Source organism: Dicentrarchus labrax, unplaced genomic scaffold, assembly GCF_905237075.1.
Source record: "Dicentrarchus labrax unplaced genomic scaffold, dlabrax2021, whole genome shotgun sequence".
In the NCBI taxonomy this organism is placed as follows: Eukaryota; Metazoa; Chordata; class Actinopteri; family Moronidae; genus Dicentrarchus; species Dicentrarchus labrax.
Genome location: NW_026136721.1, coordinates 23,038,812 through 23,060,357, shown reverse-complemented (window position 1 = coordinate 23,060,357; position 21,546 = coordinate 23,038,812). Strand labels below are relative to the sequence as shown.

The 21,546-nt window shown below is 41.3% G+C and overlaps 3 protein-coding genes across 5 annotated transcripts; all 3 read right to left on the bottom strand.

The window, feature by feature from the left end:
- On the bottom strand, window positions 1-4,175 carry LOC127355060 (D(1) dopamine receptor-like). Its single transcript, XM_051385535.1, has one exon. It carries the CDS (start codon window positions 4,173-4,175, stop codon window positions 2,766-2,768), a length of 1,410 nt encoding a protein of 469 aa, XP_051241495.1. The 3' UTR covers window positions 1-2,765.
- Window positions 4,176-5,167: 992 nt separating this feature from the next.
- LOC127355061 (glutamine synthetase-like) lies at window positions 5,168-8,039 on the bottom strand. The gene is made up of 6 exons (XM_051385536.1): window positions 7,689-8,039; window positions 7,357-7,503; window positions 7,105-7,251; window positions 6,795-6,916; window positions 5,619-5,818; window positions 5,168-5,500 (listed from the first exon to the last, which is right to left on the bottom strand). Exons 1-6 carry the CDS (start codon window positions 7,855-7,857, stop codon window positions 5,179-5,181), a joined length of 1,107 nt encoding a protein of 368 aa, XP_051241496.1. The 5' UTR covers window positions 7,858-8,039; the 3' UTR covers window positions 5,168-5,178.
- Window positions 8,040-9,452: 1,413 nt separating this feature from the next.
- On the bottom strand, window positions 9,453-20,228 carry chrna9a (cholinergic receptor, nicotinic, alpha 9a). Of its 3 annotated transcripts, XM_051385534.1 has the most exons (8): window positions 19,927-20,228; window positions 19,612-19,757; window positions 18,365-18,519; window positions 18,026-18,206; window positions 16,993-17,344; window positions 14,930-15,534; window positions 11,893-14,821; window positions 11,705-11,804 (listed from the first exon to the last, which is right to left on the bottom strand). In XM_051385534.1, exons 1-7 carry the CDS (start codon window positions 19,970-19,972, stop codon window positions 14,651-14,653), a joined length of 1,656 nt encoding a protein of 551 aa, XP_051241494.1. In that variant the 5' UTR covers window positions 19,973-20,228; the 3' UTR covers window positions 11,705-11,804; window positions 11,893-14,650. The 3 variants fall into 3 exon arrangements, with proteins under 3 accessions (XP_051241493.1, XP_051241492.1, XP_051241494.1); XM_051385533.1 differs by lacking the exons at window positions 14,930-15,534; window positions 16,993-17,344; window positions 18,026-18,206; ... (1 more) ...; window positions 19,612-19,757; window positions 19,927-20,228 and adding an exon at window positions 9,453-11,499 and having other exon boundaries at window positions 11,572-11,804; window positions 11,893-12,477; XM_051385532.1 differs by lacking the exons at window positions 14,930-15,534; window positions 16,993-17,344; window positions 18,026-18,206; ... (1 more) ...; window positions 19,612-19,757; window positions 19,927-20,228 and having other exon boundaries at window positions 9,453-11,804; window positions 11,893-12,475.
- Window positions 20,229-21,546: the final 1,318 nt, after the last annotated feature.

Sequence of the window (21,546 nt, the reverse complement as noted above, 5' to 3'; positions counted from 1 at the left end):
TCAATATTAATAGATGTAATCACTTTATCATTCTTCAGAGAAAAGACTCCACATACTTCTCTCTGTACTGGACTCCAGTCAGGCCTGTAATGACTTTTCTCACTCAGTAACCTACATGCAACCACTGTAAATGGGAGACACAGTTTTAAAAATGTATTCAACCTCTGTTTTATTAATCGTCTTTGGTATGGTGACTGTTCTTACATACAGCTGGAGATGCCTACAGCTGATAGATGTCCTATGTAGGTTACAAGCCCATTACACAGCGAACACCATAAGGATGCACACACCTCCCCTCTGGAAACAATTACACAGTACACCGCACCATCTCTGTGTTTTCTCACTCCTGCACATCAGAATAAACACAGACACGAATATGTTATCATTGGTGCCTAACAGAGATAATACAAGTGTTAACTGCATACATTTTCAGTGAATTTGTAAATTAGGATTGTCTATTACTGCAGTTGTTGCACTAATCCATAATATGTGGTGTACTTAAAATGAAGAGTTTTTAGGAAATACTTCACTTTCTTGCAGAGATTCAATTAGAAGATCCATACCACTCTCAAGTCTTTACAGTAAATATGTAGCTGGAGTCAGAAGCCAGTTAAATTAGCATCAAGACTAGAAACGGGGGAAAAGTCTGTCTGCGGACATGGAATGTGTAAAGTATGTCCTAGCCTTAACTCCCTCAATAGGGTAAAAAAAAAACACTTACAAGCAACTCTACAGCTCACTTATTGCATCAACTCGCCATCTTACTATTTCTCAGTAACACTAACCTCCTAGAGTCTCTGCTGATTGGCTGGTAACTGCTCAAAAAATAGTCTGGCACGAAACCCTTCGTAACACAGTACACTGTGATACTTCGGCTTTTGTTTTAATTAAAGAAACAAGGTATCACATGTAATTAGTGAACTGTAGAGATGCTTATAGACAGATTTTGTTACCTTCATACAGAAACAGGATGGCCACTTTTCCCTGTTTCCCTTCTCTATGTTCAGCAAAGCTAACTGCTGCTTCATAATTAACTTACAGTTCTCACATCTATAGTTGGAATTATGCATCTTGATACATGTAAACATCTTTGTGAACCTATGCAGAGAAGGGTGCTATGGTCGACACGTACTGTAGCCAACTGCGTGTTAAACAGGCTGATTAGTTCATTCAACCCTGTCAGGAGGCGGGTTCAAAACATAGATGAACACAAAGGTAATCATACAACAATAATGTGAAATTATTGCTTTAAATGTGAAGCTACAGCTACCTAGAAGCATGCTAGCTGGTGGGCTCTGTTTCTACTCTTTGTGCCAAGCTATAAGCTAACCTGCTGTTGGCTTTAGCTACATACAAGGCCTACTTAACCGGACAGATGAGAGTGGCATCAATCCTCTCATATAACTCTCAGCATAAAAAAATATTTTTTTTTCCCCCAAAAGAATTTTTTTTTAAAATCGTGTAACAGTAATGTAATCACAACCATCAACAAAATATGTGCCGCTCCGGATGGAATCATAATCCTTGTTGGCTCCATTAAGGCTTGTGGCTGCTTGAGGTTGTAACACACGCGTTCATATTTAACACCAACAAGGAAGTCTCATTAAACAAAAACGAACAGATGTTAATCTGCACAAAGTTCATCACAGAGCATAAGCATATGAGACTGCGGACCTCCAGCTATAATTGTGTAGTCTCTGTTCCTGCCTCGGCCTCACTGCATGGACAATAATCTTGTGTTTTTGTGGCTTGTCACTGTAAAAGCTTCTGTGTTCTCACTGGTCAGGGCATCTTTCACAGGAACAACCTTTACAAATTATTCATGTTTGTTTCTTTCAGGAGAGAGAGGGGGGAAACAGAGTGCACCGTGCATTCACCAAGATGCACAGCTGACGGGTGCTAATGTGAGTGAGTTACATAATCCCATTTCTAGAGATTCAGAGAAATCCTGACCTGTGGTAACTCTGTGTCCATGGTGGCTTGAGTGGAAGGCTCACGGCAAAAATGTCCATCTTCACTGGTAAATCTAAATGTTAGTGTTTTTCAAGTAAAACGGGTGAGATATTTTGTTTGCTGTTATGTTTCATCTGAGGATTCTCTTGAAATTCACTTCAGCAATGTTAATTTAATGGTTTATGATCCTTGTACAACTACAAATTTTAATCTAACACTGAGACTGAACAATAAATTAGTGTCAGCTTCATTTAAGACTCTGACCATCAGGTGTCTGCCTTGTTAGTTATTTATGGCTGTATTTTGATTACCTGATTAAACTATATCATTGTAAAAACACAGTCAATTGAAGTCTTAATCTTGTTGTGGGCTCACTTTATTTACCCACATCTGGACCGGTCTATATTTGTCCTGATAAGGAAAAGGAGAGGTAGTCCTCACATTCAGTTTCACAATGTAACATTTCAGCCTACAAAGTCTTTGTTGGGTAAACATCCATGTGAACAAAAATAAAGATATAAACTCCACAATCATCCCCCAAAATTTACAATGAAAATACAATTTACTACTAAAGAAAGGAGAAAATTACAAAAAATTGAATAAAAACATGAATAATAGGTGTAATTTTGTGTCATGTGACGATGTCATTTTTAGATGTAGGCTTCTTTTTGTTCACATGGATGTTTGACTGACTTTGGTTCTTTTTTTCCCCCTGCCCCTGTACTACATCTGGGGTTGGATGTGCAAACTCTCTAACTTCTTTGCCTGCCTGCTCCCTGACCCTGCACATGGGATTTCATCATTGTTGTCACTTATATTGGAATCTGCGTCAGTCTGTCTCTGTCGTTACTTTCCTCGGTGTCCGTCACCGGCTCCGAGGTTGTCCCTCTGTGATACAACACGGTCACCGTTGTGTTCCCGCTGTCCTCACTGCCCCCAGTCTTCCGGGCACAGGAGACGCTCAGCTTCGCCTTCAGCGGGCTCTCCTGCTTCAGGTGTCCGGCCTCGTTGCTCGCCATCACGGTCTCCACCGCGGCACTCACCGCGGCGCAGCAGCGTCGTCCGCGGCAGCGCAGCAGGCGCAGGAAGGCGTCTCTGAAGTCCGCGTTGAGCGCATAGATAACCGGGTTGAGGGACGAATTGCTCCAGCCGATCCACACGAAGACGTCGAAGGTTTTTTCACTGACACAGTAAGGGCCCCTCTGTGCCCCTGTGGCCTCTGGTCCGGGACAGAAGGGCAGAGCGCAGTTCAGGACGAAGAACGGCAACCAGCAGCAGACAAATACACCCATGATGATGCTCAGAGTTTTGAGGACTTTCGTCTCTTTCCTGATGGAGACTTTGAGCTCCCGATTAGAGCGCTCAGGATTAAGACGGATATGAGACGTATAAGAGTTGGCACTGATTTCCGTACACAGGTGAGGGAACTGTTCATGTGCGTCCGAGCGGCAACTCTGCGCGTGCTCCGCCGCCCGCTCCAAGGAGGATATCATCCGGATCTGCATCTGGGCTATCTGGTAGATGCGGGTGTACGTGACAATCATGATGGCCACAGGGATGTAGAAGCTGATGAGGGAGGAGGAGATGGCGTACGTGCGGCTCAGGCTGGAGTCGCAGCTCCCATCGACACTCTTACCGTGAAGTGCCAAATCCTCCACAGCCGGATCACCGATCTCCGCCCGGTGCCAGTTCAACTGCACGGGAACGAAGGAGATGACCACGGAGACTGTCCAGGTCACGCCGATCATAACAGAGGCCACCTTCTTGTTCATACTCCTCTCATAGCGGAAAGGGCTGGAGATGGCCCAGTATCGGTCCACACTAATGACGCACAGGTTGAGGATGGAGGCCGTGGAGCACATGATGTCGCAGGCCAGCCAGGTCTCGCAGTACCCTCCAAACGGCCAGAAACCCGCCACCTCAGCCACAGCTTTCCACGGCATCACCAGTACGGCGACCAGGAGGTCCGACAGAGCCAGGGACACGATGAAGATGTTGGTTACTTTGGCGCGCAGGTGCCGGTAGCGAAAAACGGCTGCGCACACCGTAAAGTTGCCCAAAAGCGTCCAAATGATAAGCAGCGCCAGGACGCAGCCCGTTAGAGCTCGATGCGCCGGTAACTCCTCCCGGCTGCCAACCAGTGCCAAGCCGGTTGTGTTATTCATCATCTGGTGCTGCGCTTGCCCAACTACAAGGACAAGAACGCCATCCATTCGTACCATAAACAGGGAAAAAAGCACTCAGCGCGCGTCCTGCTCCAGTAGGACTGATCTGTACTGCTGCTCTGAGCGCAGAACAGATTTACTGGGGACCACATGCACCACCTGGTCCTCACTGCTGACAGCACAGCGCAGAGACGCGCAGGGCTGAGAGAAGTCTGAGAAAAGAAAATCATGTCAAGCCATTTTTATTTATCTATGTGTTTATTTTTTTGCATTCAGCATTACTGTTTTGTCGTTGTTTTTTTACAATGTTTTATCCCATTTCTCCTAATTCCAACTCAACAGGCGTGACAACAGTGGTTTTGTCATTTAGGACTGAGTTGCTTGAGTGAGTGCTGTTAACATCAGTGAACAATTATGAGTATTTTGTATTAATACAGCACCTTTTGGCAAAAAAAAAAAAAAGTGCTTTACATTTCAGATATATGGTTAAATAAAATCAGGCACACAAAAGCACTGAACATTAAATAACGCAAGATTTAAAAAAAAAAGAAAAGGGTGAAATAAACAAATAAAACACATAATACATATTTTGAACTTGAGTGTAATAAAAGCTAACACTGAAGAGAAGAATAAGATGAAACAAGGCAGTTGAAACCAAAAGTAGATATAAATGTCATACATGTTGAGAAAAAGAGAGCAATTTCTGCAGTTCATCCTCATTATTATCACAATTCATTTTGTTGGAGGTCAAAAGCTACCTCCTCCATACACTGTGTTTGTTACAGTCTTTGTTTCTTCATCAAGACTACTGACAGATGTATTTAGGTGTTTGCATTTACTTCACATTCTTCTACAAGAGTAAATAAACCAGACTACACCTAACATGTGTTTGGGGGGGGGACAGGCCTGATGTCATCTTTTATTTTTAATTAAAAAAAATTTAAAAAGCTCTGCATTTGCAAATATGTTAGATCTATTTAAAATTTCACAAAGGTTTATAACAGAAAAGTTGTCTCCACATTATTGTGCTCTGTGTTGTCTTGGATGTCTTTCTGCCCTCTTAAGAAGCCTCCACGTCATCATTTTCCTCACAGGTTTCCAGCAGACAGGTTTCAACCAAGGTTCTCATCACATTATAAGGGTCACAGTTGGCAGCAGGACGTCTGTCCTCAAAGTATCCGCAGCCCCTCCGACTTACATGGCCAGGGATGCGCACACTCACATTACGACAGGATGTGGCCGTAGAGAACACATGGAAACTGGAGGTAGAAGATGATTGACTGGTTAGGCGACTCATGTTGTCAGCGCCACCGTGTGGATCATAGACACGGAGGTGCTGAGAGTGACGCCTGCTCAGCCTTCTGATTGCTTCTTCAATGTACCTGTAATGTCACAGAGAACAGATTTATGCTTCTATTTCGAAATGCCTATTTCCTGTGCACCAAAATCAGAGGATGTGTGTATTTTGTGTCTGTGTGAGACTCAGTGGTCTGAACTTACTGAAGTCCCCCTTCACTCCTCATCTCCTTGGTGCTGAAATTGATGTGACAGCCTGATGTATCAAGTTTGTCCTCGATGGGTTTAACGTCCAAGGAGGCAACAACTCCAAAGTCTTCACATACGCGATGCAGGATGTAGCGAGCAGTCCACAGATGATCCCCCATTTCAGTCCCCTCACATGGGCCGACCTGGAACTCCCACTAATCAGACAAAGACACCAATCACAGGAAGAGAAGGAGACATCTTATAACCACAATGTCTTGTACTCCTGAAACTGGTAGTGTGTCCAACCAAATGACCATGTGTAGGTTGTGTGAAATCTTGAGGGAATTGTCAGCTTGTATAGTGGATACAGACAGGAAATATAGGGAAATTATATGCAACAAAAGACCCCAGCTGAAATACAACCAGTGCTTGTATTTTTTACATTAACCAGACACTCAAGTGATTTTGTCATCCCCCTTGCTCTTATTGTCTGTCTTCTTATGTCAACTATCAAATAAAGGCGCTTGTAGACATAATATAAATTAAATATAAATAATAGTAATACACAAAATCAGGCATTAAACCATATTATCTCATGATAATATACATTCTCAACTTATTACATTATGTTATCATTACTTGTTTTAACCTGATGGGAGAGCTTTAGTTTAAAGCTGCTTTCAATTACTTTCGAGAGTTGCAGTGGAGCAGCTGGAGGACAAACTAGAAAACATTTTCTCCATAAAATATGATCCACTTTCACCAAAATGTGTATAACTGTTTTTGGTGTGTAAAGCATCAAAGCCAAAAGTTACAAAGTGTACAGGCATACAGGGCCCAGAGTGAGAATGACAGAGGGACAATTCACGCTATTCCAACTCAGTGTAGCATCAAAATGATTTGGAAGTTGTTATTTTAAGGTAGAAAAGTTACATAATGTCAGTTTAAAGACACTATAAACCTAATTAGAGCAGAAAGGAACTGCAGAGTGGGCTTCTCTTTGGGTGCATTATCACAATCAAATTTGACCCAATTGTTCTTTAAAAAAAATACTTTTTAGTGCAGCTTTAATCTTGATTAGGCTCAATATTATTTCCCACAGGTGAGTTTATCTAATTCCCATGAATTAGCTAATCAAATGTAGTGAAATAGGTTTTAGAATTTGGTAATAAAATAAACAGCGGTTCATACCTGGGAGGGTAATGATTCTGCATTGGTGCCACAGATCTTCACACCAGCATACAGACAGGCTTTGTAGTGACAGATACAAATGTCTCTTCCATACACTTGGTTAATGCCCACAGCACAATTCACTGAGAATAAAAACAACACAAGATGAGATCTGGTGAGAAAACTGCTGAAATTGAAGAGCACTGTCACTATATTTGTCACTGCAAATATTACATCACAAAATAAATAGAACATTTCTTCATAACACTTTCAATACGAGGCATGTTTTTCTAGTTCAGTCCAACATTCTCATATCCATTGTTAATCCCACCTCTTGTAAAGGGGCTTCCCTGAGGAGCCCAACCAAAGGGCCGTCCATCCAAACCAAACAGGATGTACTCCTGTTCCATCCCGAACCAGGGCTCAAATTCTCTAACTTCCTCCATGACTTTAGCACACTGTGAACGTTGATTACTTCCTGTGTGGAGAAAATAAAATCAGTAGGTGCAGCACACCAAGGCTCAGAGTTGGCTGTATATACATGTAGCTGACACTTTGGAGTTCTTATGTTGTAGTATGTTACCCATGGGCACACGGTTGCTGTCAAGCACTTCACACAAAACCAGTTTATCTGGGTCAAGAGTGAAGGGATCTCGAAACATTCTGACCGGGACCAAAGTGACTTCAATTAAATTCCCATCCATCCAGCTAGCACTCCATTCTGGTATATCTGTCAGGGGACGGACATTTTGAAAGTAGCAGTTAACACATGGTCAGTAGGAACAGAAACATATCAGGCACAATATTTATATTTTATATGTTATAGAAAGACATCAACAATGCTACTTAAAGCTCTTTAAAAATAACAACAGGAACTACAAAGTGAAGCTTTTAGAGTCACTTCTTATACTATACCTCTGATTCCAGTTGGTTCTTTGTTCAGAGTCCTGGTTTTACATTGTAGATTTTCTCCAGAATAATCGATCCAGATGTACGTCACCTGGCACTCTGCACCTTTAGCCAGGGACAGATAGTGTTTCTTTACTGTCTTATGAAGAATGAGGCTTTCCAACAGGAAAGACATGATGATTTTCTCTTTCTTCAAGGACAGGCTTTTGTGAATTAGCACTTCTGCTTCCACTAAAAATATCTGTTCATTATACAGCGTGGTTCCTCCTAAAATATTTGGATATATTCAAGAGAGTTAGATATTCATGGAGTCATGTATTTAAATAGGGTAAAATATTTTATTTTTTATTTTTTTAAAACGCTGGGATGAAAATGTACCCAGTGTGCTGTCAGTGTAACACTGCTGCAATACTGGATTAATTTAACACAGTACCAACGGGGTGTTTTGATCCAGTGTTGGTGGCATTTTTATATTGCTGTTGGGTTACTGGATCAAAACAACCCTGTTGTTGGGTATTTTTACCCCCAAACTGTGTCAGTTCTAACCCAGTTTTTTAGTATATTTTCAGTTTAAATTGCCATCCCATCTGTTGTAATCTCAAATCTAAAAGAGGCTATGATTTAATAAAATCATATGACAACAATGAGACTAATGTGATAATGTCAATTTCTCATAGTGATGCATCTGCAGAGAATAACTATAATAACTTTAAAGAGACTTTCAGTTCATTGTTTAAATGTCCGAACCGCAACTCTACTGTTTTGGTTCACTGTCACTGCTTTAATAGAACCGTTTTACACTTCATTGGGCAGCTGTTTTCAGTGAAAAAGCTCTAAAAAACCCCATTGTACACCACCTGCTCACCACCAAATAGCAGACACAGTAAGCCACTATTTGGTGAACACAGTAAAGTATTTAGCAGCTAAAGAGACACATTCCTCTCAGGAGTTGTTAGACAAAAAGATTGTGCTAAAATAGTTTGAATAGTGTAATATCATGTTGCTCCATAGCTGCTGTATGTGTAAAACAAGTTCATAATACCTTAAAAGGTCATGATATGTCAGTGCTGTGTTCACAACTCTGCTGCCCCCAAGTGGTAAAAAAAAAGTATGTTATTGCAGGTTTAAATGTATAGAATGACCTTTTGTCATTGTCATTGTTTGTCAGGGGGTTAGATGAGAAGATACCACTTTCATGTCTGTATGGTAAATATGAAGCTACAGCCAGCAGACACTAAGCTACTGGTCACGAAGACTGGAAACAGGAAAAAGATCTAGCCTGGATCTGTCTAAAGGAAACAAAATAAGCCATAAATCAGCACTTATAAAAAGACAACAAATTAACACATTACATGATTCACCAGACAGAAGTGAGAGTGGTATCAGTCTTCTCATCTAACTCTCAGCAAGAATGAGAATAAGCATTTTCCCCTAAAATGACAAACTATTCCTTTAATTTTAAATTTTATTCACAGTGTATTGTAATAGCATTGTATTGCTCCTCCTCTACCTGCTACCTTTAGGCTGTATTGTTCAGACTACGTACTGCTACAGTGCACTCTAAATTTAATACCTCTCTCACACACAAACACACACATACATACACACACACACACACACACACACACACACACACACACACACACACACACACACACACACAAATAAAATAAACATGCTGCTGTGGATAAAAGCTGACTTTCTGGCCGGGGACAGAACCAGATGGCACAGCTGAAGTTGGAGCATCGGTAAGGAACACTTAAATAGCACTCAAGCAATATTTGATCTTTATTAATGGCAACAGGGTGTTTGAATACAGATTTAGAGGATGGAGACAGTAGCAGACAGTCCGAAGCAGAGGGCGGGGAGCTGATAATCAGATTATCTCCATCATTTTCGAGAGTTTGTACTATTTTTGTGCATTTGCTGATTTAGGACACACTGGAATTACATCCATTTGTTGAAATGAAATTGCTTTCACATGGGCATGGATGTCCTCTCCTTTCCTGACTGTGAGTTAATGGCTGAATCTAATAATAATAATTCAAAAGTCACAACATATACATTCATGAATACCATAATCACTAGTTAGCAGTCATAAAGTAGTTAAGGTCACAGCCCACATATGCATGAAAAAGATGCAACCCCAGACTGGTGTCTAATGTTGTCAAATTTAACACGTAAATTTAGATAAAAAAAAAAATAAAAAAAACCTGTTAGAAATGGAAATTAACACATATAATCCAATTATCTGTTAATCGGTTCAACATGGCGGAGTCCATGCAAGGAGGTGTCTGTAGATAAACACAACAATTCCTATTTTCAGGTGATTATTCACTAATGAAAACATACCTATGAATATTATATTAAATTTTTGCCAATAGATCTTCCTAAATGTTACACACTGGACCTTTAAAGTCTCCATGCCACCAGATCCACCAATGGTTATAATGAGCATATTCGTCCTGATGTGTGACAATAAATAAACTGTAGAAATCTGCTGTTACTGTATACAGCAGGGAGTTCCAACACTCTCTAAAGCTGCGTTCAGCCCCACTAGTCCCATTTCCTGCATATATCCGGTCACAGTTGTCACTGAGCTCTGTCTCTGTTCAGGCCTCTTCTTGATCATCTCGTTGCACAGCTCTGAACACTTGCTGTCGCGCTGCTTTTTCAATGTAGACATTTCTTTGTCACACCTTTCCCTCTCCCTTTGCAGTTTTTCCTCCAGCTGTCTCTTGAGGTTTTCTTCGCTCTTTTTTTGCTGCTCAATTTTCATTTGAATGAGCTTTAGCTCCTGCTTAAGGGCTGCGGTTCTCCTTTTCTCCGCTCTCTGATTCTCCATCTGTATGTCTATTTCTCTCTGGTTCTCGTCCCTCTCACGCCTGAGCAGGTCCTCCATTTGCTTTTTCCTATCCTCCTCCTTCCTGCTCTGCTCCTCCAAGCTCTGGGCGAGTTTCCCCAGCTCTTTCTGCAAAGCCTCTCTCTTCTTCTCTTCCCTCTGCCTTATGGCCTGCTCTTTCTGTATTTGCTGAAGTTCCCTCTCTCTCTCTTTCATTTCATTTTCCGCTCTCTCCTTTTGGATTTTCTCCTCCATGGCTCTTCTTATTTTCTCTTCCTGCTCAGCTTGCTCTTCCAGCATTTTAGTAACTTTTTCAAGCCTTTCTTGGAGAGCTTCCCTCCTTTCCTCCTCCTCTCTCCGTATCCCCATCACTCTCAGCATCTCTTGTATCTTCCTCTCCTTCTCCTTCTTTTCATTCTCCTCCATCCTTAGTCTGAAGGCTTCTTCCCGATCTCTTGCCAGTTTCTGCTCCTTCTCCTTCTCCAGCTGCTGTTTTTTTTGCAGCTCCTCCATCTCCCTTTTGCTTTTTTGCTGAACTATCTCTAGGTCTTTTTCATATGACTCTTTTATTGCTGCCTCTTGTTTCTTTTTTAACAGCTCCTCCTTCTCGTCCAGCAGCTTCCTCTCCTCCTGCAGCTCCTGAGCCAGATCCTCCTCAGCTTTCTGGAGCATCTTGCTGCCGTAGCAGATTCCTCCGTTTTCCAGCATTATGGTGTCCACTAAGGCAAGCAGCTCAGACACCTGCTCCTTATTCTTGGAGCTCTGGTTGTTGAAGACACAGTACCTGCCCCCACATCCGGCCACCAGTTGGGCCAGATCCTTGCACTCGTCTATCAGACAATGCTTCACGGATTGCCCTTCTTCCAGAAGGTCTCCATGGGTAAAAACCACCACTGAGAAACTCAAAGCATGGGAACCCATTGCCTGTTTGATCTGCCGCAGCGCCGCCTTCTCCTCCTGAGTAAACCTCCCAATCTGAATAACAAGAAGGAACACATGGGGCCCGGGATACAGGACGCTAACACTCCTCCTTAACTCACTCTGTACCTCCTGTGGGGTCTGATGAGTGTCCAGCAACCCCGGAGTGTCCAGGATCGTCAGGTGGCGTCCACGAAATTCTCCACAGGCCCTGCGACAATGCTGGGTGACAGAGGAGCTGCTAATCTTTGAGTTGAAGACCTTACGGGCCAAGATGGAGTTGGCGGTGGAGCTTTTCCCGCTGCCAGTCCTCCCCAGCAAAACCAGTCTGATCTCAGCAGAGGAGGAGGATGGCTTCCTGCCTGAAAAGACAAAAAATGAGAAAAGTTATGTTCAAACAAAAGAAAGATAAAGACAGACAGAAAGAAAGAAACATAAACCCAGACTTACCTGCAAAGCTGATGGAAGACAGCTGCTTGCTAATGGATGACATACTATCTCTGGTCTCTTGCCTCCATAAATTGTGAACAAAAAAGAACAGCACATCACTATATAGATGCCCAAACTGTGGGAGTGTCCTTCCCTGTGACATGTAAAACCCCTCTGAACTCTAACCATTGCCATCACCATGTTTCTAATGTCAGTCTGGAAAAAGTGTGGCCCAATAGTCTGTCTCTGAATCACTCAGACCAGGAGATCCTATCTCAGATTATACACACTCCAGCAAGAGGTCATGGTCCAGCTGAGGCAAAGATACGGGAAGTAGGCTGAGATACTGTATGTATTAGGTTTGTGAATAAGTTAATGTGATCAAAGTCCAACAGACGAGTCATGGTTGGGTCTCTTTATCTTAAAGGTTTACTGATTGGTAGTCGTTTAGGAACCACCAGAGATCAATAAACTAGGCACTCTCCTGTCTGTTGAGGTCTTTTATATAGATTTGACAAGCTGCCTGGTAAACAAGACTATGAGCCTACAGTCATGTTAGCGGCTCAGTGAGGCTTTACTTTGGCACTGTGGTGCTTTAAGCTAAACACTAATGTCACCATGCTCACATAACAATGCTATTATGCTGATGTATAGCAGGTATTATGTTCACCAACTCAGTTTGCCAGCATGCTAACAATTGCTAAATAGCACTAAACACAAAGTACAGCTGAGGTGGCTGTGGATGTCATTAGTTCTGCATGTATGTAGTGATAAGTGTTGGATAAATTGACTTTTTTTGACCTCATGATAGTGCTAGATAGTCAGAGCATTACCAAAGTCATTAAAGTTCCTTCTGAGGGGGACATGAAACAAACAAAATACAAAATGTCTTCACAATCCATCCAGTAGTAGATACTTCAGTCTGGACTAAAGTGATGGACAGACCAACATCCACTAACATGGCTATAAATGTATCCAATTACATACACCTTGTTGGGACTAGATCTCCAGAAGAGGGGACAGTGTAAAATTAATGTATTCTTTCGTGTTACTCTAATGTGGTGATCAACATTTAAACTTAAACACTTAAACACTTAAACACTTAAACTGTGAGTTGCGACAGAGGCCTACATCTACAAACCCCACTAGACGGAAGCAGAGCTCAGTGTGTCTGACAAATTTCACAATACCAGCACTAGCTTATTTAACATGATTTGGAATTAAAGGCACTAGACCCTATTCTATTTTAAATCAAATTAACATCGCTCAATCTCATAATGCTCATATTTATCCTCCTTTTTTGCTGCATCAGTCACTTTCAAATCTAGAATAAGAAGGTTCACTTGTGGGGGAACTAATGTCATACTGATTTATTGATTTTATTGAAGGGTTGTTTCCTAACTAAATGATAGTAATATAATAAAGCAAATGTTGTCCTGTAGATTATGTATCCTTAAAATCAGCTCTTAATAATGTGCTCTTTCTTTCTTTATCTATTCTTTAAACTCTTGTACTGTTGCCCCTTAAAGCCCATTGAAAGGATCTGCTAATACTTCTGTTTCTAAATAAATGTACTTACATGTTAACTTTGTTATGCATGGAGTTTATCCATTCTGTCATTCAGACAGTAACTCAATCCTTTATTACAGCCAATCTGCCCTCTAGAGGCTCTTGGAAACTAAACCAGGTTCATTCACTCGCCTGCCTGTTGTTGTCCTGCTGATCTGTGCGCTTCAGGTCTGTGATAGCTTATATGATTGCAGTGATTACATATATTTCAGTCTCCCTGAAAATATACAGGTGAAGAGAAATTACCATATATGCAATGCTTTTACAGAAAACATATGAAGCAATGAAAAGAGATTTTAAATGCAAAAAAAAAAAAAGCCAAAACAGAAATGGACGGTTTTGTAAAATGTATACATACACCATGCATAACAAATTAGACTTGTACCATAATGTAAACTGCTAGGACAGTGAGTAAAACCACAGTTAATAACAAGATATCATTATTTTTTTACTGGACCAATGAGCAAAGTGTAAGTTAGTCGAAAGGTACAGTGCATCCACATGCTCTGGAGGTAGGCTTCAACGTCTGAATATTGTGTTCAGAAGTGAGGGATCTTTGTAAGGTTTTCACAACTTATTCACAACTTATGTAAACCAATTTTTTAACATCTAGACTAGAAAACACCAGTTTTGCCTGGTTTGTATAAAGAAGGACATGGCATTTGCCCTGTTTTTGATCATTCTGCTCATGCTCTCCATTGTAACTGACTCTGGAAAACAGCATCGTCTGGTTGCCCAAAACCTGAAGTAAGTAATGTAATGCCTATGGCTGGATGTCTGGCTGTTTGCTCATCAATAATGGACAGTCCATGCATGTTCAAGGCGAGGCCTAGATTGTCTTACCGCTCTACTGCTCCGTCACACGTGCAAGCACACCTGACGTTAACTAACCCAGAGGCAGTGATGAGTTTCTGGGCCTGTGCGGTTAAATGGATGATTTGAGTGCATCGTCCTCTGTATGTCAAAACAAACAACAATGAACCTACACAACGACACATACACACACACACACACACACACACACACACACACACACACACACACACACAAACAATACAGACATGTCACATACAATTTCTCAACAACAGCTTTGATTTATGTGGTGTTGCGTCAAAGTAAAAAAATTGGTGACTCTTGAGTAACACTGAGGTCCAGCAGTGACAGAAGATGAATGTTATCATCATGGTAAAAAGAGGATGGGGGGAGGCTGTCAGGACGCCTTGGCGATGATGAGGATGCTCATGAGGAAGACCATGACGAAGAAGATCCACATGAAAAACCTATCCATCACCTTGGCAACCTTCTTCCACTCTGCTGCCTTGACGCAAGTAGCTCTCTGCTCGCGGAAGCAGTTGGCGATGAACTGGATGTTCTTCACCACCTGGGGAAGAGACGGATGGATGAGCTTAAGCAAGCACTTAAAGAAACTGTAGAAGAAGAGGAGTAATCAGATAAGAAGGCAGAGAAACGGCGTGCTGTGGGGATCCACCTGTTTATGTTGGGGGCAGGGGCAGCAGCAAGGGCAGGCAGGGACTTGAAGTTTCTCTGTGGGATAGAGGAGTTGCTCCTTCAGCCCTCCATTCAGATGCTGGAGGTGTTGTGGATGAGGAGGGGCCTGGTAGTCCAGCTCATCCCTCCTGATGTGGTGGTAGCGCTGGGTAGGATCTCGTTTCCCCTCACCCCTCTCCAGTCTGGAAGCGTGGTTGTTGTGGTTGTTGTAATGGTGACGGCCGCTGTTGGCATTGCCGTTCGGCTGACTTTTCTGATGCTTGTTATGATGATGCACACCATGACCGTTGCTGTACTTGTACGGGTGGCTGTCATTGTGGTAGTCGTGGAAACGGTCATCAAGGTATGTGCTCTTGTCGTTCATGGGTTCCTCTGGGTACAGTGGGGTCCTCTCACTCTCCGGCGTAGTGCAGTTCTCCCCCACCTCGTAGACGAAGAAGATTTTGGACATGTAGTCTATGATGAGCACCTTCGCCCAGTGAGGGACCGGCTTGGCCTCAGCACCACAGAAATGAATGTTCATGATGAAGATGGTGAGAGAGGTGGAGGCTGTGATCATAGTCATGGTGGCTATGTAGTACTTCCCTAGAGAAGAGGACCAAGAAAAGGACAGATTTATGGCTGGAAACATAATTGGTTGACAACGAGGTTAAACATTTATATAGTTCATCAGAAATAATCTGGAAAGACACTCCATGTAAATCTGTAGCCTCAGATATATCTTGATACATAGACATATAAACCTATTTAATAGACAATTATGAGACGTGTATTTAAAATTTAGACTGTGGTGGAGAAAGTTTTCTTTTACTTGAGTAAAATAACTAATGCCACACTGGAAAAATTAGTCCTGCATCAAAAAAGTTACTGAAGTAAGTATTTAAGAAAAATCAGAAAAATGTACTTCAAGTATTAAAAGTAAAGGTACTTCATACAGAAGAATGGCTCCTGTGACTGTTACGCTAATATATATTATATACTATCCAATAGCTTATTATTACTGATGCATTTATCTAAAAGTAGGATTTTAAATTTGATTTGTAATTGGTTACGGTGGAGCAAATTTTTTATGATTTTGTATAAGATGAATGGAGAAAAAAATTGATTCATCGGCTGATTATTTTCTGGATTAATTAATAGATTTGTTTGTAAAATATTGAGAAATGCCATCACATGATCCTCAGATTACAGAAAAGTACACCTTCAGATATTAAAACATGGATGGAATCTATGTTAGAAATAGTATGATATGAATGCATGATAGCAAGAGTCAAAGGCTGCTTTTTTGCTCATAGTGTTGCTGATACACTGTGATCATTTGGTTGTTCAGCTATGACTGTATTTATTTTGGCTATTCTGGATATGAGCATTTGTCAAGGGCCTTTCGATGACTAGAGTAATATCTCTAGTTGAGTACGGTCTGTCTCTAAATAAATAAAAACTTGAATTCAAAAAAAAAGAAATGCCGTCACAATTACTCAAAGCCCAACAACTTTCCAACAACTAGACCAAACCTCAAAATTATTCAAAATAAATCAAAGTTGAATAATTAAAAGGAAAATCAGACGATCCTAACATGAGTGACATTCAGCTGTACTTGTATTGTTGGGTAATTTAAGTTATGACAAGACATCACATTTTTTATAAGCCTTTTGTAAGTTTTGTGTGCAAGAATTTTAATTTGTAAAGTAACTTGTAACTAAAGCTGTTAAATAAGTGTACTACAATATTTCTCTCAAATGTAGTGGAATAGAATTAGAGTTAGATAAGTTACATGAAATGAAAATACTCACTCACATACTAAAGTTCAAGTACCTCAAATTCAGTATAAGTAAAGTATCAAATAAATGTATTTAGTTACATTTCCACCAGAGTTTGCAAAGTCAAATCTACAAGATACTAAGTTAGAATCTTGACTTGCTATAAATATCTTTATTTCCATTATCCATAACTTTTCATCCCCTTTATTTTCTTCCTGTGGAAATGGGCCTCCATAGTTTAAGTAGTTCAACAATGAGGCTGAATGCCAAGAATAATTCAAACCTATATAGGGCATGCTCTCTGCAGGAGGCATGCTCTCAGCCACCAACAACTGGAACACAGTGAGCGCCAACAGCACCGTGACCCCGAGGGAAACCTTCTCCCCTGAGTCTGCCGGCAGGTAGAAGCCCAGCGGTGCCAGGAACGAAATGAGGAAGCAGGGCAGGAGCAAGTTGAAGATGTAGAAAGAGGAGCGGCGCTTCAGATGCAGGGTGTAGGTGATTTCGGTGTACGGGTCAGAGCAGCAGCCGTACATCATGACGTTTCTAACCGCCGGCATGCCATGACACTCCCACTCAACGTTATCCACAAAGTCAGACAGGTCACCGCTGTCCATGCCCAAACTGATGTCCACCTGGGTAGAGGACGCACATGAACACAGTGGAAGATGAACCACTTTTTATGTGTAATTACCCATACATACAGTTCAAAAACAAGAGTTTATGGACAAGTAAGTTATTCATTCTCTATTTTCCTGTCAAGGTCAGAGGAACTGGAGACAATAACAGATTATAGTATGCATTGTAGTGATTACCAGATATACAGACACTATACCTACTGTATAAACAATTTGGAGCAACATGGAATGTAAATCACACAAAAAACTTGCTCACTCCACTCGTCCTGTTTGCCTTTTTGCTTCTTAAAGGTCTGTGTGAAGGATTTAGTGGCATCTAGCGGTATAGTGGAAGATCTTAACTTCCTAAAGTAACTTACTAACTCGGCAACAAATATCATCATGAAACAATGAGCTGACACTCTCCATAAAGTCAAGAGGAGCTGCAGATTCAGGTGATAATTCTCTGAACCATTTACTAATATTTAGGTGAGTGTTTCAAGTATACTGAGCACGCAGATGGACAGCAAAGAAGCAGTTCGAGTTCAGAGTTCATCAGAGTTTTCAGTCATGATAGAGTTGAGTCATTAGACTTCTTTTCAGTCTTTACCCAGAATATGAACTGTTTCAAACAAGACGGAACGTGTGATCCCCTCTCATTCACCCCTGTCCTGTCAACCCCCCCCTCCTTTAACACACCTGGTTGCCGTTGTAGGTCCAGGAGCCGAAGGTAAGGTTGCACTGCTGCCAGTCGAAGGGGAAGTAGGAGACGTCCACTACACATGTGCTCTTCGTGATTGCTGGAGAGTCCCAGACGATCTCGCCATTATAACGCAGCTTCACATTAGTGCTTGGTTCACCTGCAGACTCCTCATCTGCTCTGCAGATATACAGAGGCACATTTTAGATGCATGCACTCAATCAGACAAATATATTGCTGCATTATAGAAATACCAGAAACTCTAGTTGCTGTTCAGTCTCTCCATCTTTCTCAATTTGTTTGTCTTCCCTCTTTTATATCTTTCTCTTGTTACTGACTTGTTGTAAAGGACGATGTCTGGCTTCCAAACCAGGTCGCTGGGGATGTTGATCATTTCAAGGTCGTCATACTCCTCCTTGTCCCACTTCAGGTATGCATCATACCAGACCAGCCTGATCCACAGGTATGTGGTTAGCACCTGGTTCCTCTCATCCTACACACACACACACACACACACACACACACACACACACACACACACAAATTTAAATTAAGAGTGACAGATACAACATCAGAGAGGCTATACTTTATACTCCAGTACAATGCTATTCAGTGCTGCCCTCTGCTGGTCTCTACAGGAACAGAAGACTAAACGCAGTACTGTTCATACAGTGAGAGATTCACACATTAAAGGCACACTCTACTGATTTAAACGTCCAGGTAAATTCATCAGTCATTGGAAGTTCTACACGTCTTGTGAAAACCGCCATACGTTGTCTTCTGTGGCTCTGGAGGAGATTTGTTAAGTCTAAAACAAGAATCCGGGTATCTTAGCTTGGGAATGGAGACTACAAACCTGTAACTGAGAGCTTGAGCTGCAAACTGGGAGGATGTTACAAAACAGGCTACAGAGTTGCATAAATGGACCCAAGTATGGGAACCAATGTTTTTGGAGCTTGACTAAAATTCTCAGCTTCTGCTGAATCAATATGACGTTTATGTTATCTTTCTTTTTTAATGTTTGTTCCTTATCAAGGTGGTTCTGTCAGTCTTGCCACTTTTGATATGTGCTGCGTCTCATCTGTAATTCTCTCTACTGCTTAGAGCATCTTCCCCTCAGTGTGATTTGTTTCTTCACCGTATATCTTAATTACTTCATCTTAATATTCCTTATTGTTATTTTCACTCTTATTCTAATGGTTATTCTTTATTGCACACAGCATCAAGGGTAAGCCACCTTGCATTTTACTGCAAAGGTTGTATGAGCATGTGACAAATAAAACCGTTTCAAACTTTGAATCTTGAACAAGAAGTTAGAGGGAAGACGTAAATTACAACAACAGGTCTTGATCTCAGTTATAGGCAGTTATAAACTGAGAAACAGCCACAGATACTTTACAATTCATGTTGTAAAAGACAAACAACAGAAGTTTCAAAGGGGCCAAACATAATTTCTGGGCAAATTTGTATAAAGATGTAGTACTTTTTCCATATGATGTAATGGTGCATGTATATATGTGGTGTCTTAAAGAGGTTAACTGGTATTATGGGTAATGATATGCATTTGAGCTTCCTCTCTACTCACCATATCTTTGATCTGTGACAGGGTGATCTGCAGAGAGACATTGAGGGCTTTGTCTGTGTCCTCTACAGGTCTCAGAGCGTTGGAGTAGTCCTCCATCAGATCATTCAGAAGTTTGCGGGCATAATGACCCTGAGCACCATGGGACACTGAGGGGGTAAGAGGAGATCAGAGGGTGGGCACAACAGCAAAAGTTACAATACGTCAGATGACAGAGCAGAAAACAAGGCAGAGTTGGCTTTGCAAAGAAAAAAACAAACATGTTTATCTGCATCAGTCAGATATAAACGTCAAACAAATCCATCATGCAGAACTGACCTTGCACCAAAAGGCTGATCCAAACCATCAGAGCTGCCTTCCTCATTTTCAACCAGTCACAAGCCGGAGGATCAATTATTCAGCAAAGCAGACGCTGAGACAGCCTGGGTCCAAATCCAGGGTGTCACTTTATTCTGATCTCCATTCTCCCCTGCTGAGGCTGTGTGAGCCGAGACCACAGAAAATTCTCGAAATCTTACATCCTGTCAGAAGCTCTGAATGCTTCACTAGCTGTTAGTCGCAGTTCGCCTCTGTTACTGTGTCTCTGTGTGTGATCGCTGCTCTGGAACAGGACCTCGGGCTATCACACACACACACACACACACACACACACACACACACACACACACACTACAGGTACACTGCAGTATCACATAGCACACAGGCACTGGGAGAAATGTGATGCCTGAAGCCCTATCCACTTGTGTACATGACCACAACCAGCTGTACAACACACACACATACACACACTAAACCTTACTGCGTTACAATGTTAATGACATGTGTCAGTCACACACATACAGTGACACTTTTTTAGCTATGCTCAGGTCATTCAAGATGAACACACACACGTCAGTGAGGATGTGACACATGTCATACATGCTGACAAACTTCACGCAGATTCAGAATCAGGTTTCACCCTGTAAGTAGGAATTTTTAATGTAAGGACAGTAAAGCTGTACACTGGTTGTAGATCAGTTTGTAGGTCCCATACTGGATTGAATCTGTGTTGGTTTGCTTTGGCGTTTGTTCCAGAATTTTTGTTTTGTGTATGTGTGTGTGTGTGTGTGTGTGTGTGTGTGTGTGTGTGTGTGTGTGTGTGTGTGTGTGTGTGTGTGTGTGTGTGTGTATTTGGAAAAATGTGTCATGTTGTTTCATGAAAGGTTATGATCATGGGTTAAAGAAAAATATTTAACCAGTATTATTATTAGAGGAATGCAAAAATGTGCATTTGCAAACTCTAAAGTCTCCACCTGTATACATAAGCATATATTACCCATCAAAATGACAGGGTAACACTTTTGTCACATTTTGTCACATAAAATATAACTCTCTTTACATGCATCAAATCTGTTGTCCAAAGTGACAATAGTGGCTGTTTCAGCTGCTGGGTTCGCCTGTAGGTCCTCAAATGTTTAATAATCACTTAACTTTACAGAGGTTAGAGAAGCCAGTAAACCAAATGGTTAAATTATGAGTAAGTACTCTCTCCTCCCTCAACAAGCACTGTCAAGGGTTCCCCATGAAGGTGGACAACAGTAGAAAAACTGCTGGTTGAGAGTTTGTACATTGTGTTAATATGCATTAACATTGGCATTGGTGGAAATAAAAATCTTAACTCTTAACTTTACTCACAAAAATATAAAAATGTTGCCGTTATGCAGTTACTTTTTAGCTCCTTTTTGACATTGAAAATGATGAACATTAGTTCAGGTTTGAGAATTTAGCTCTATAGAATGGAGATACATATATTTTTAGTTATAAAAAGAATTTGAAAAACAAAAGATCATTCTCATCTACGTCTGCCTATTTCCCCCTTTATAATTTAGTTTGAATCAGTGTTCAGAATAAACTACTTCAAAAGAAGAAGCTGGTCCTTGTAGCTTACAGTAAATCACA